Consider the following 16,042-nt stretch of genomic DNA (forward strand, 5'->3'; position numbering starts at 1 on the left):
ATAATGGGAAGTAGGTTAAAAAATTAAAAAGAACAAGAATAGAATGTATTAAAAATAAAAGTTGTATCTATGAAATATACAGGTTTTAGGGCAATACCGTCAGCTTAATATATTGTTTTCACCTGATATTGGGTTTCTACAATTTTATGGGGACTCTGCGGTGGTTGTCCTCTCGTTCTTTTGGCTGGTTTCCTGGGGGAGGGGCCTGCCACGGTTTTCAGTCAGTCTTGCTTGGGTTGAGTTCTCCAGCTCCCTTTCAAGGGACTGGGTTCTGTGGAAACCGGTTTTTCAGGCTTTTGTTCTCTGGAGGTTTTATCCTTTGGAGGATTTTTGCTGCTTTTTAGAGGTTTGGTGGAAAGCAAACTGCACCCAAACCTCCGCCTCGGAGAGAAACCTCAGTCTGCTCCCCTCTGGGTGGTCCAGAACACACAGACTCCCCTCTGCAAACTCCGCTGAGCTGTCCTCTACAGGCGGTGCGCACCCCTAGCAACCGTCTCAGGGGTTGCCTGAAGTGCCTGCTTGTCCCTGCACCCCTATGCCAAAACCACGAGTGATACTGGTCCAGGGAGCCTGCTTCTTCTGGTGGCTGTCTTTGCCGGGGGTTGGGGGGGGGGGCTGCTGTCTGGGGTAGTTCTTTCAAGTCCTGGGAGGGTTCAGACTCTCAGCGGGTCCTAGAGACCACTAACTAGCAGCCACACAGAGCACTCTCAGGTGCGGGTGGGGAGTGCGGTTCAGTCGTCGAGAAGTGAGCAGAGTGCAAAAGGCTGTGGTTCTAAAGAGCACCCACCTGACTCCCTCAAGCCCAGCAACCTTGGGGGCTCCAGGACCAGGACCGCACTCTGTCTGGCACTGGTGGTCGCTAGTGGTGGCTGACCTGGGTCGGTGGGCTTAGGTCCATGCCTGTGACTGTCCGATTCCACCAGCTGCCCTTTAAGATTTTTTGCTCTTTTTGAGTGCTTTAACTAGACTCCAAGTCAATGCTGGTCCCCAATCACAGGGCAATTTCTACAATTTTATGGGGACTCTGTGGTGGTTGTATTGGGGTATTGCTTTCCAAAGGGTTGCTTCCCGTGGCTCCCTCCTGCTTCTGTTTATCCTCCAATATCAGTCCTATCAGTCCCAGTATGCTTTTTACCTCTCCACTGGCTTCTTCTGCCCCCATAGAGATCCAGAAGTGTATAATCCTCCATCTCAGGCTGGTTTCATGGGGGTTCAGAGTGTTCTGGTAGATAATTAGCTCACTTTAGGGGACTGCCGCTTCTCTGCCATCTTATCCCCCATCCCCCTTTTTTCCCCTCCTTAATGTTGCTGCCCCCCCCCCCCAAATCCCAGAGTTCCACCAGGGGGTTGAAACTCGTGGAAGAAACTGTGATGGCCACAGATATCTTAGTTACTCTTGCTCCATGTCCTTCAGGAGCTGTTCCAAAATAATGCCCAGTCCTATCACAAAATTTAACTTCCAAAAAGAAAAGTGGCATTGTAAGGATAAAATTAAGATACAGGAAAATTTGTCCTTTCAGCCCTGTAGCATCATATAAATAAATGCTCCTCAAAGTTGCAAAATATTTTTCAAAAGAGGTGGTATATAAATAAATACGAAAATAACTCTTTCTAAAAACACTCAAGCAGGACCTCCCACAAGTATGTGCAAGTTTCTAGCAATGTAGCCCAAGTCAAGGCAAATAAACTGTCTATGTGGTCAGGCTTTTATCCTTTGATTGAAATTAAAAGCACTTTTTTGAGGTGGTAACAAGTGATGGAGTATGGATTAAGACATACAGGACAACGGGATAAAAGAAGATGTATGTAAATGAAGCTACACCAGGAGCATTAATCTAAGTCAGATGAAGAGGAAGTCTAATCTATTTTCCCTCACACTCATTAAACGGCGCTTATATCCCATTCACCTGTCATAAGACAGCCTAATCATCTAGGGTAATGAAATATTTAAATCCTTAGAAACAATTGCTATTTTAGAATTTTCCTACACAACTCAGTAGGACAGTTACTGTAGTCTTCTTGCTTCCTTCTAAACAGCAGCATATGACTAATTAAATTACCGAACATATGGTCACGTATGTTTAAAATACTATACCAGGAAGGAAGAGAACAAAGAAGAGCATGTGAATGAGAAGGAAAGCGATGATTATGGTTTCTGCAGTGAACTCATTCTATGTGAAATTCATCTAAATGAATTAGAACTTCTAAAGAGTGGATGAATCAATATTGGGATTACCTTAAACAACGAAATATTTAAAAATTCCCAAATGGAATGTGAACCCAAGCCGGGCACACCTGTTTGATTATTGCTAGACTCTTCTCTATGTCTTTCTTTCAAAGTCAGTGAATACCATATTTAACAAGAAATGTCAAGCTCTAAGAAGTTTCCCAAACCACAAGATACTTCATGCACTGGACTTTTCACAACTATGATGACATGGGCAATTTATAAAAAAGTCTTAATTTATAAAAGAGACCTTGTCAGGGAATAGCTAGGCCATAGCAGTGATACAGAAAGATACAGAGAACAAGAGAAGGTAAACAGAAACTTGGATATAACTTTTTGTATATATTCTTGTGCTCGGTTAAGGAAGGCAGCAAAATAGCTTGATTCTCAATTATGTTCCTTTTAAGTCATGTTAGATTATCATCACCTAACTTCTAAAAGTAACCAAGGAAACATTTCTGTGCTTGCCTAGATCTGAACTAAAGTCTGAGGCAGGGATTTAGCCGTGGAGAGGAAGTTCCCCCATGTCCTTGACATTACCATCTATTAGTCACCCTTTGGCCTTGTTGTTTCTTGTAGGTAAGGTAAGAACCTGCTCACTTATTCTAACTTCTCTTGGTCTGTGGTACTGTTTCACTGTCATCAGTCTATGTTCTGATGGTGTAGTCAGAAACTGCCTGCTAACCAAACAAAGAATGAACTCCATGGTATCACCCTATTAAATTTATGTATTCCAAATGTGGAAGCCGCATATTAGAGGACCCTGCCTATAAGGGTTAAATTCAGGTGGTTTTCCTTATGCTGGGGTGACATCGTGAAGGGAATTCAGGCATGAGAAGTTAATTTTACTCATTTGTCAAGTTTTTACCAACACATTAGGAAACTCCTAGAGCAACAGAGTTTTAACTTTTTAGCCATAAAAAAATTGTATTGCTATAGTGCAAAATCCTGAACATGCACAACTAACTACCAACTTATTAAATAGAATAAGTAGATTCAGAAAAAAAAATCTGAGAATCCTGCTACCAGCATTTTTAGATATTTATTTGCTTTCTCCATTAATTTAGAAGGGTGTTTCTCAGTCCCAACTCCCTTATTCTTTACATAGCTCTTAAAGGATGGTGAAGTAATAAAAATTTTTCTCAATAGCACATCAGATTTGTTCAAATACATTATGTGATATTTTGAAAATTGTAATTCTGACTTATTATGCCAAACTGATACCAATCTCTTACTTTTGACTGTTGGACAAGTCAGAGGTAGAATTTCATAAAAGTGCTAGGGACTGCCAATTTTTTTTTCTTTTTTCTTTTTTTTTAAGATTTTATTTATTTATTTGACAGAGAGAGAGAGAGAGAGCACGCACACAAGCAGAGGGAGTGGCAGGCACAGGGAGAAGGAGAAGCAGGCTCCCCACAGAGTAGGGGGAACCTGATGTGGGACTTGAACTCAGGACCCCGGGATCATGACCTGAGCAGAATGCAGTGGGCTTAACCAACTGAGCCACCCAGGTGCCTGCCAATTTAGTTTCTTTAACTTTTTCAAAAATACTTTCCAAAATCTGAACATATACTTCATCATTAAAATGAATGTAGGGACAATTGTGTAACTCCTGGAATTCTAACTTTAACATGTTTCCTCACACTGGTCTAATTCTGACCATGGAAAGTATTATAAGACAGAGGGAGCTGAGCTCCTCCTTTATTCTTTGAGCAAATGTTTATCAAGAGCTGACGGATACTTTACTAGTTCTCAGGGACATAGTGAGAACAATCTAGGTAATGTCACTGAGGAGTGTTAGGGCTACTAGGTTAGGAGAGAAACAAGGGATAAGCAGATATAAGACTAGGAATGGTAGATAGTATACTTAAAAATACTCAGAAAAATTCAAAAGTGTTGAACCACATGATGAACAGTATAAGTACTACAGTATTATACTACTATAATATTATAGATGATTTTCAAAGACGTATGGCAGCTTAAGTCTTTACAGGAACTCTAGTCTAGGAATATTCTGGAACATTCACATTTTGAAGTTCATTTTCCAGCAGATTAAAAAAAAATCAGTAATAACTCCCAGACTACTGGGCCTGTAAAACACTGCCCCATGTTCACCTGTCTTTTATAGTCTCAAAGTTTACACCTTTATCTGTTTTCCATTAAAGCTGACCGCACAATCTTTTATATAGGATGAACCTGATAATTGAAAATTATAAATACATATAAGTAACAATAGGATTGTGAATGTCAACTTTTCCCCCTTTCTATGTTTTCACACATTTCCTCGAAGAAGAAACTGAGTCTCATAGAGTTTTGGGGGTTTTTCCAAGCAGTTTCTAAACCTGTTTCCTGTCTGAAACACTTGGGGCAGGCAAATCACCTGTCTGAGCAGATTTGGAGGTGCCCCATACAGTAAGCAAAACAGAAGAGACCCATCCTTTACATTTCTGACCCATGTTCTAAACAGGGTTCTACTTCGGTGGGAAGACTCGTAGTGCACTCTTTCAAATGGTTCTTCAATTTGTATTTTTTAAAAAAAATAGATGCTTTTTGACAGGTAAAGCTAATCCAGAATGCTTGTTTATAAGCATATGAATAATCACTTTCTCTTTTGTTCTAAATTGACTCCTGATACTAACGTTAAGTATACAGAGCTTCCAAACAAAGATTGTCCACAACCTCAAGATAAAACCTATCCATTGCTTCTCCGCAGCCTGTCCCCTATGTTGAAACATTTCCATTTAGGAAATGGAAAAATTTAGCTTTTGGGACAGGTTTCTTCTTGGCTGACTGAAGATACAAGAATTTCTTCTTAAATAACAGTCTGAGTATAAAAAAAACAAACTAAGGGCAAACATGCTACTTATAGAAATATGTAAAGAGAACTGAAAAGAAGCATCTGCTGCACATTAGAAAACATTAAATTAAGAGAGGTTAAATACAGAATATCTAGTGTTACATGTACTAGAAATAAAAATGAAAGATTCGTGGAAGATAAATAAATGGAACTGCTGTAGGGTAGTGTGAAAAAAAAAATCACAGCAACCACATGGCTCTGATTTTTTTAAGACAGTCCTAATTTCAAATATTTGTTCCTGTTGTTAAATCATGTGTCTCGACTTTTCTTTAGAGAAATGTGTCACTGCAGGAAAAGGGTATTATTGAAATGAAGGTGTTCCGGGAGTTTATAGGATGGAAACAGTGCCTGGAGACGACAAAACCGCCACCACCACCACCATCTAACTTCCTCTCACCTCTTGGTCTCCGCACGTTATCACTAGTCTTTTATTTCCTGAGACCCGAATGTTCTTGAACACCCACGGGAGTATTAGTTTAACTAATGCCTGCCTTTCAAGTTTTGCTACTTTTATCTCACTCCTAAAGCCTCGACCTAGATCTTCCCATCATAATAATCCATCTCTTCTCTTAGCTTCTCCTTCTCTTCTTACATTAACCGAGACCGGCTTCTTGTCCAAGGAACTGCATTCCCGGTAGCCGTCCCAAGCTACGGACCTCAAGCTAGTCTCTCTTGTACTACCCACCCCAGACTCCTCAGGAAGGTGGGCTTAGTCCTCCTTGCTCTCTGTGTACCCCTTACTCTGGGATGATCCAGAAGTACTTGTATTTAAAAAATGCCTACTTTTTTCATAGCTTCATCCTTGCTAGTGGAAAAATTTGCTACCTGGTAAGCTATGTCTCTGGAGGAAAGCAGAATTTAAGGGCAGTAAAGCACGATAAAAAGAGCTGATGAATCTAAATGCTATTGCAGACAGAGTAGTTAAATAATCTAAGAGAGAAAGTTGGGGTCAGAATGGAATTTTTTTTTTTTAAAGATTTTTTCTTTATTTATCTGACAGAGATCACAAGTAGGCAGAGAGGCAGGCAGAGAGAGAGGAGGAAGCAAGCTCCCCGCTGAGCAGAGAGCCCGATGTGGGGCTTGATCCCAGGACCCCGGGATCATGACCTGAGCCGAAGGCAGAGGCCTAACCCACTGAGCCACCCAGGTGCCCCCAGAATGGAATTTTTTAATGAGAGATCTGGGAGGTAGGGGCGTTTCAGATGATAGGAAAGTCATATAAAGTGAGAAAGGCCTGGAGATAAGGAGTTTAATGTTGGGTGAGTGTGGCACAGGTCATGAGTATTTAGGTAATGGGGGGAGGTGGATAAGAATGGGTAGGAATATGGGAAGATTTATAGATATGATATGTAGACAAGCATTGGAAGACAACTGATGTCTGACTGCTCCCTTACTTTTTTAAGTGAAAAGAGGAACAAGGATAGTTTGGAGGTGTGAAGAGGGGATACACTACACCATTTGAAGAATCTTCTAGTGACTGATCAGAGAAACAGTATTACGGAGTGCCCAGAGCACAGCTGAGATAGATGATGTAAGCTCATCTGATTACTTCCTCTGAGTCAGTAGTTCTACACTTTAGAATAGCATCAGAGTTACTTACAGGGCGTGTTAAACACAGACTCCTGGGCCCCACTATCCCGTTGTCCGACTAGGTAAGTCTGAGATGGGCCCCAGAATGTGCTTTTCTCAGAGGTTCTCAGGTGTTGCTGCTGCGTTGGTTCTGAGACCACATGTTTGAGAATCACTGCCCTTCCTCCATTCTAATGATTCTTCTTTCCAAACCCATGAATTTGGGGTATGTGTGTGTGTGTGTGTGTGTGTAACACATATATACAGATATACATACACACACGTGTATATACATATAACATATATACCACACAGATACTATATGTGTGTACATATATGTATACATATATGTGCATATATATATCTTCTAAAGACAATCTAGGTTGACCTTCCTCGACTGACCTTACTGATTCATCACATCACATACCTAGTTCTCCAAATTCCTCTAACAGCTTTTCAAGACTCAATAAACCTAATATCCAGAATTAATCACAATGTAGTCCAACATAATCTTCTTTTTTTAGTTGGGCATTTCCTTCACATTTCATTTAAATTCCATCCATTTCCAGCACTATTCCTATGAAAGAGAACATTTTCTGTACCACTTTACAATAACCTAAGTGTTATCCATGGCTCAAAGAACTTCTCTTTAAAGATTCCTAGGTTCTGGTCCAAACTGTAGTCTTCCTTTATTGAACTACTATTATACCCAAAGTCTTTACCACATAATTTTGTTTTTAAAAAACTTTTAATAATTCATTATTTATATAAACCAACAGTAAGCTACTTGATGAGAGGAATAAAAATTTTATACATTTTATATCTTCTGCAAAGTGTTCAACACGTACTAGAGAAATGATAGATACTCAGTGGGTCTTGTTTATTGTATGAAACTTTTACTTATATATAAAAAAAAGTTTATATAAAATAAACTGAAGTTTACTATCAGCCACATATTCCTATTTATTCCTAAATAGAGATCAGAAATCATAAACATGATTTCCTCCAAAGTGTAAAATAAATTTTAAAAGGTCTTAAATACATCTCAACACTAAGGTGTACAAAATTTTTTAAAAATGCTAAATAGGCCATACTTTCTGCTTGTTTATTTTCTACCCAATGATGCATCATTGTATATTTTTGAGTAGAGTAAAACAAATGAAATATAGTAGGCTTTTCTTCACAGTAATATGGGAAAATGATTTTTCCTAGTTTGCTTAATTTGGATTGAACAATGTAAAATAATGTTAGAGGCTTCTACTGAGTAGTAATTTTATATCTATACAATTCATTTAATTTTCATATCTACACTAAAGTCAAAATCAGACTAGTTCTATGTTTTATCTTCTGATATGGGTATCTACTGGTACATGCTGATATCTTTGATATTTCAATATCTTTGATATTGATCAAAATAATGATGGTTGGCTTTACATAGAATCATTATAATCATTCCTTTTACATACCCACATTGCTTTATTATTATAGATATCAGGCCAATAAAATTCCTAAAATATCTTGCCCAGAAAAACATTATTACATTTAAGTTATAAATTAAATACATCTTTTATTGACTTCTAGCAAAATACTAAATGTGAATATTCAACCAACAATTGCCAAATATGGGGGAGACAGAAAATAGGAATTAGACCCATGTGTTTATTTTTGACATCTGCCAAACAAAAAATAAGACTTGTTCTGTGGTTTATTGAGGAGAATGACAACCAAATAACAAAAATTTGTTTTCATATCTTTAGAGGCCTGGCTTAAAATAGCCTAATGTTCAACAGAAATATTCCTATTGATATCTCTTCCTCATTTTCCAAAAACCAAGGTGCCAGAAAAACCTGTGCTTCTGGCCTAAGACATCATGTGATTCTCCAAGTTCTCCAGCTTCTCGGTCATAGAACTCTAACTAACCCCAGCGAGCGTGGCTTCATTTTTGTGTAATACTGGACCTTCAGAGAATTCCTAATAAATCATCTTTAGAAGAACGATAGATCAATTAAAAAGTCTGCAAGGAAAAATCTTTACCCAAAGAGTGCCCTAGATCCCAAGCCCGAAATATCAAAGGACCAAAACTATATAAAAAACACCACTGTGTTTCCCTTTTGCTCCCACCTAAAGAACTAAATCAGAATAGCTATTGCTAATCAAATCGGAATACATTGATAAGATGGAAAACAGAAAGTCTCTGTATACGAAGAAGTTGCTCTTACCTGCTGCATTTCCCCTTTCTGATTTACTTGATTACATTTTCTCAACAAAGCTACAAATCTATATGCCTTTGAAAAAGAATGGAAACTCAGAAAAAGTCTGCATTCCACACGTCATTATTGTCCTTTTTATAATATTGTTTCACCCAAACCACATTAGGTGAAATCCCTTTCAGTTTCGTAAAGGATATGGTAAGGCTTCTTCTAAGGAAGTCCATTTTATTGTCACTGGAAAAAGGACAAGCCAAACCGCACACACCAAGTGACCACATACCGACTGCTGTCATGTAATCCCAGCGCTCGGTGAGGCACATGTTGAAGATGAGGTGATCAGATGTTTGCCCTTGGCCAATAAGTGAAATCTGCCTCTCCAAATTCTGGCAAACAGACGAAGTCCAGCCAACAAGAAACCAGAATACTACCAGAAGCATTACTGCCAGCATCCTCATGACCCGTCCACCAGTCATATATGGAATCCGCTGGGCTGTTCGCGAAAGAAACACCTTCAAAACCCTGGAAAAGCAAAATATCAACATGTGAAGCAAACTTAACCCTCAGAAAAACTCCGTAATACTTTATTTCACCTGGGTGAGATTTAAACCCACCAAAACCTTAATGCAGAGTTATAACATGAAAAAAGCCCACAAACAGTATTACTTATATTGTCACTTCATTTCATTCCAGTTTTTGTCTTCCAATAGCAAAACAAGTACCCTACATTAGATGCCAGGGAGTCAACAGATTTGTATAGGATGGAATTCTTTTGAGTGTATCTTAATATTTTAAGGAACATGCTCAAGATCTTAAGATCCATAGACAAGATCTATAGACAAGCTAGGGTTTCTGAGGAATCAAAAGGAACAGGGTTTCTGAGGAATCAAAAGCACTCCTGAAAATGAGTAGTTAGATTTCACAATATTATACTAAGTCAAAAACTTCCTTGAACCAGTTACTTTTTTACAGTAGGATGATATGAAAGGTATTTTCTGAAAATTATTCTGAATGACCTCCCTTTGTCATGAATTTAACACATTACCAAAAATCATAATGAAATAAATATGAAAACTATGGAAGAGGTATTTAAACTCTGGAGTAACTGAATTAAGATCACCATACTAAGGAAGAAGTTTGGGATGACCTATAAGAAATCAATTAAAATAAATTTTTTTCTGTGTATGTAATTCAAATGAATAGCCAGGGTTGAGAACTACTGGATTAAATGATATCTAAGAACTGTGCCATCTTTCTTACTGTGTGGAGACAAAATCCAACCTTACTACAAAGGTCCTTCCTTTTGCCCTTTTCTATAATTTTATCTCCAGAGTATTCTTAGCTGATTTAACTCCCCACTCTCATTCTGATTATTCTATGTCACAAAATTGAGTGGTTCCTGAGACTATCCATAATCAATTTCCAAAAGGCAAAATTAAATTTATTTTCCCAAACTTTCTATTTCCTCATCCATCTCATTCTTTCAAAAAATTTTTATGAAGTACTCCTATAAATTCCTCATAAAAATGATTATAAATCCAGAAATGAAGCCTACACACTTGAAATAGCCTAGATGTATTATACGATTTTTTTTCTTTCTACAGATCTTTGGTGAATCAACAAACAAGATCTTTTGGTGAATCTACAGCTCTTCCTGAATCAACACAACACATCAAGCAAAGAAAGTTATTTATTTATTTATTTATTTATTTATTTATTTTAGCGGATTGTTATTTATTCTTCTTTCCCCTATACTTTTAACTCCATGGTCCTTTAGCTAACACAGAGGATGAAGATATTTAATTCTAAATAAAATACCCTTAACTTTCCTGTGGAACAATGTCAGAAAGATATTAGTATAAAATAAGAGTATAGTAGATCTCTTTACTCTCCATTTAAGTAGTTCACCAGGTTAACGGTTATTCTCCATTCTACGTAAAACATATTGAGTTCTGTCCATGTCGTGCTAAATGCAAGCATTGGCAGCTAACTTGCTATCTCTGTCTAGTATGCCTCAAACACTTCTGCTCCAACCAGCTGAACTGCTAGTGGTTAAAAATCAGTTGTCTTTGTCCCCAAATTGTGCCTACTATTATCACCTTATATAATTTAACTAAATTATAAATAAAATAATTACATATGACTGTGAAACAAAATGAGACTTATTTGTATCAAATCTATCTTGAATGCTTTGGAAAGACTGCATATAGGTGAATCATTAAATAAGCTGTTAACTTAGGGGAAAGTGAGGAAACTTTAATATAGTGGGGTTGTCAATAAACATAAAAATCTAGAAAGAATCTATACTCAGATTACTTCAAAAATCTTTAGATTTACACTCTTATTTAAAGATTAACATTGTGAAAAGGAGATAATGCATTACAGTGATCTATGTTAGAAAGAGAACAATGCACTCCAAATACCAGACCCATAATCAAAGAAGGGGCTTTTTCTCAAAAATATTGGTAAATGAGGGGCACCGGGGCAGCTTGGTCGCTTAAGCATTGATTCCTAATTTTGACTCATGTCATGATCTCAGGGTCCTGGGATTGAGCCCCACGTGGGCTTCTCTGCTCATCACAAAGTCTGCGTGAGGATTTCTCTCCCTCTCCTTCTGCTCCTACCCCCACTCATGCACATGTGCTTGCTCTCTCTCTCCCTCTCTCTAAAATAATTTTAAAAAAGTTAAAAAATATTGCTAAATAATTATTTGTGCATTTTAAATTATAGTCTCTTACACACTTCCTTAATGCTTTTCTGCTTTAAACAAGTGTATCAATTTATTGGCCAATGACTAATCTTATAAGAAGCCTTCTATTGTAATTAGCAAATCAAAAATTTCAAAGAACCCTCAGAAATAAGAGAAACTTTAAAACAAATTAGTGTTTTTGCTTGTGTCAATCTTATTGTCTGTAGGAGAGACTTGCAGCCACTATGTACACATCATTGTTTCTGGATATACCTGGATGAATTATAAATTTTGAATGACTAGGAACTCAAAAGAGGAAACGTGGCCCATTTTTATGGCTTTCTATGTTTTGGCTGGGCAGAAAAAAGAGAACTCTTCTAATTCTAGGTATAATTTGAATAACTGAAATGTAAGCGTAACAAATTAATATTTATATAGTGACAACCCTATGCTGGGTATCATGCTAGGCAACATGGGGGAATAAGATATAGTTCCTGAAGCTTACAGTTTAACTAGAAATAAGTATGCAAATAACTTCCATATAAAACAGCACATAGTCTATGTCGTATGTACTTAGTAAGTATAGTAAGTTAATAGAATCGGTGGTATTTGATCTGGACTTTGATGGATGCCAACAGAAATAGGGGAAAGTGAAGAAGATATAAGGAGATATTCTAGCTGAAGGAAATCACATAACAAAGTACAAAGCAGGAAATAGTAGTTGCATTTTGCAAAGGAAATCTATATGATCCCAAGTTGGTAATCTTTCAGTCAATAAATCCCAATTCTAAATTATTAGAAATTTTCATGTTTTCCAGATGACCCTCTGGATATTTATTATATAGTCTGAGAATTCAAGATTGTCACAGATGCCATTATCTCATTTCCAGAGAGGAATAAACAAAACAAAATCCCTCATGAGTCTCCCGTTACTGATTTTTTTTTTTAAAGATTTTATTTATTTATTTGACAGAGAGAGATCACAAGTAGGCATAGAGGCAGGCAGAGAGAGAGAGAGGAGGAAGCAGGCTCCCCGCTGAGCAGAGCGCCTGATGCGGGACTCGATCCCAGGACCCTGAGATCATGACCTGAGCCGAAGGCAGCGGCTTAACCCACTGAGCCACCCAGGTGCCCCTCCCGTTACTGATTTTAACTGGTTTTTGAATCCTGGGAAACACAATAACACAAGTCTGCACCTCAATGTTAGCATTTCAGGATATTAGTTTTGGTATAACGGAATAAGATGCATTTTTCTAGTGTTGCCTTAAAATAAAATGAAAATTCTGCCATATCTTTAAAAAAAAGAAGTTCTTGTTAGTTTATATGGGTTCATTCCTGAAAAACCAATTTCGAAAAAGGAAATCTTTAGATGTGCATTTGTATGAAATACAGCTGTAGGAAAAAGATACAATCATTGAATTTCTTAGATTACTTTTTCTACTATTTTTTTTTTTCATAGATAAATCTTCAGGCTACCCATCTGTTCAGAAGGTCTCACTATTTCTGAAGGAAAACAGTAACATATACAAGAAGACTGCAAGAAATTTCCAGAATTTAATATGAAAAGGCATATTTAAACACTATACTAAGTTTTCGTTATTAGTAGTAGATAAATTCATAGAAATTGTGTTGAAACAATGGAAAGGACAACCCATGAATTGGCTGTCACTATATTACATGCTTCTACTTTTTCACTTCCCATACATTTCTGGCTTAAACGCATGAAACTCCACTGTAGGACTTGTACTTAGGTTATCAATTACTGTCTTCAAGTACATAATTGATATTGTTACTCCTTATGTTAATTGATCTCTCTCTACCTTTCAGCATGGCTAAAGCACCTGGCTTCCATTCTGTCATGTCCTCTTGATTTCTTCCTCTTCCTCTGTCAGCAACTTTGTAGTCTCTAATGCAGATTTCTCTTCCCCAGGTTTCCCCTAAAGTGGTAGCATTTCTCATGGATATCCAAAATGTAGCCATCTAGATCTATTTCTTGCTCTGCATATTGTACCCACGGAATTCCATCTACTCCCCTGTTTCAGTTATCTATGGACTGGAAAGTCCCAGATCTGGGTCTTAGTTTAGATCTCTCTCCTGAGCTCAAAATCTCTCTACTCAGTGACCTACTAGACATCAACAGGTCCCCAAATTAAATTATCCCTCTCCCTACTCCTTGTTCCTCTAGCCTTCTTTTCTCCTATGTTACCTGTCTCAGTGACTATTACCATTTAATTGATCAAAACAGAAACCTAGGAATATACTTTAATTTTTCTCCTTCACCTACATTCCAGACATGTAATGAGTGTTTAGAAATTTAATTTCTACCTCTTAAATATCTTTCAAATCTTTCTTTTTCTTTATCTTCACTGTCCCTATATAGTTCTTGGTCATCAACCTACTCCTACAGAAGCTTCATAATTATTGGTCTTGTCCACCTTCAATCCACACCATACACTGAAGCCACAGTGATCACTTCTGATCACATTGCTCCCTGATTATAGTCCTTCAGTGGCTCTTCACCCAAATCCTAGCTCCTTAATATGGTAAAAGGTCTTTAAATGTCTTTGAATATTGGTTCTCTCTTGCCTTGGCAGCCTCATCTCTCATCACTCTCCTTTTCCTACAAACCTGAAGGTCCCTGTGAACTATATGCTGGTGTCCTCTGTCTGAACCTTGCCCTCAGCTTTCCTCACTGCTCCTCCCTCCCATAATACCAACACCTAATTTACCTAATTCCTATCTATTTTTTCATGGCTCAGATTAGATGTTGCTTGCTCTAGGTCAGTGGTTCCTAAACCTTTATCATCAACATCATCTGTAAACTTATTAGGAATGCAAATGCAACATCTACCTGCTCTCAGGCTCAATGTAATGTAGTAAACATAAATGAATAGGCAATTAAAATATAATGGTTTTGGGTAATGATATCAGCAAAAGTAGTAGAATAAAGAAGTCTATCCATGCATAAAAGCAATGAATAAAGTGGCAAAAGCTATTAGAATCAACTTTTTTTTTGGGGGGGGAACCCTGGAAAAGAATCAAAAGCATACAGAAACCAGAAGGATGCTTAACAAGAATAAAACAGCTGAATCTAAGTAAAAGAGTTTTGTGACATTTTAACATACTGTTCTATCCAGTGTCCTATTTCCCATTCCCCAGGTCAGTGGTGAACTCAAAGACAACATCATGCATTTTCAGGACAAGTAAGTAGTACTAGGCAAACACAATGGATCTTATTCTTAAAAAACTGTGGTTGTTCATTTTGACTTTTCTGGAGGCTCCCTGAAAGACTAGTTCAAAGGGTCTGCCTTTTTTATTATTTTTTTAAATTCCAATATAGTTAACATGTAGTGTTATATTACTTTCAGGTGTACAATACAGTGACTCAATAAGTCTATACATTAATCAGTTCTCATCATGACATGTATACTCTTTAATCCCAACATCTATTTCACCCATTCTCCCACCCACCTCCCCTCTTGTAACCATCAGTTTGTTTTCTAGAGTTAAGAGTCTATTTTTCATGGCGTATCTCTCTCTCTCTTTTTTTCCTTCGCACATTTATTTTGTTTCTTAAATTTCACATATGCATGAAATCATATGGTATTTATGTATCTGATTGACTTATTTTGCTTAGCATTATAGTCTCTAGCTCCATCCATGTTATTGCAAATAGTAAGATTTTATTCTTTTTATGGCTGAATAATATTCCATTGTGTGGTATGTGTGTATGTGTACACACACACACACACACACACACACACATATATATATATATATATTTAACATCTTCTATATCCATTCATCTATTGATGGACACTTGGGTTGCTTCCATAATTTGGCTATTGTAAAAAATACTGCAATATAGGGGTGCATGTATCCCTCTGAATTACTGTTTTTGTATTTTTTTGAGTAAGTACCCAATAGTGTGATTACTAGATCATAGGGTAGTTCTATTTTTAACTTTTTGAGGAAACTCCATACTGTTTTCCACAGTGGCTGTACCAGTCTGCATTTCCACCAATAGTGCAAGATGCAACATCCTCACCAACATTTGTTGTTTCTTGTATTTCTGATTTTATCCATTCTGACAGGTGTTGAGATGATATGTCATTGTAGTTTTGACTTGTGTTTCTAAGAGGCTGCTTTATTCCACTCAACTGGGAACATTCCTAAGGCTGGGATCCCTATTTGGGGGTCATCTGACTAAAACAGTTAAAGGCAAATGGATTGGTTGATGTCACTTGGAACAAGAGATAATAGTTAGGACAGAAAACAGACTAAACAGAAAGGAAGAAAGGCTAGGGAATGAGACCTGAGCAAAAAGGGTTTTGAAAAACTTCCATATATTCCCAGGTATCTGGAAAGTGGGAAAATACTCAGAAAAGACTTAATAAGACCTTAAACTTTCATATCTTGCTGACCTGAGACTCTGCATAAGCAGGAAATAAAGTCTAAGGCAAAGTTGTAAAGTGTCTGAGTGTTGATGACGT

At 37.4% G+C, this 16,042-nt stretch overlaps 1 protein-coding gene across 1 annotated transcript in view; it reads right to left on the reverse strand.

Moving 5' to 3' along the window:
* The window catches only part of GPR158 (G protein-coupled receptor 158), a 421,977-nt gene that overhangs the window by 23,255 nt on the left and 382,680 nt on the right, over window positions 1-16,042 (reverse strand). Inside the window, exon 7 of the mRNA XM_013058942.2 lies at window positions 9,144-9,382. Coding sequence (XP_012914396.1) covers window positions 9,144-9,382 — 239 coding nt within the window. The remainder of the gene's footprint in view (window positions 1-9,143; window positions 9,383-16,042) is intronic.

Source organism: Mustela putorius, unplaced genomic scaffold, assembly GCF_011764305.1.
Source record: "Mustela putorius furo isolate JIRA1106 unplaced genomic scaffold, ASM1176430v1.1 tig00000827_pilon_pilon_pilon, whole genome shotgun sequence".
NCBI classification, from domain to species: domain Eukaryota; kingdom Metazoa; phylum Chordata; class Mammalia; order Carnivora; family Mustelidae; genus Mustela; species Mustela putorius.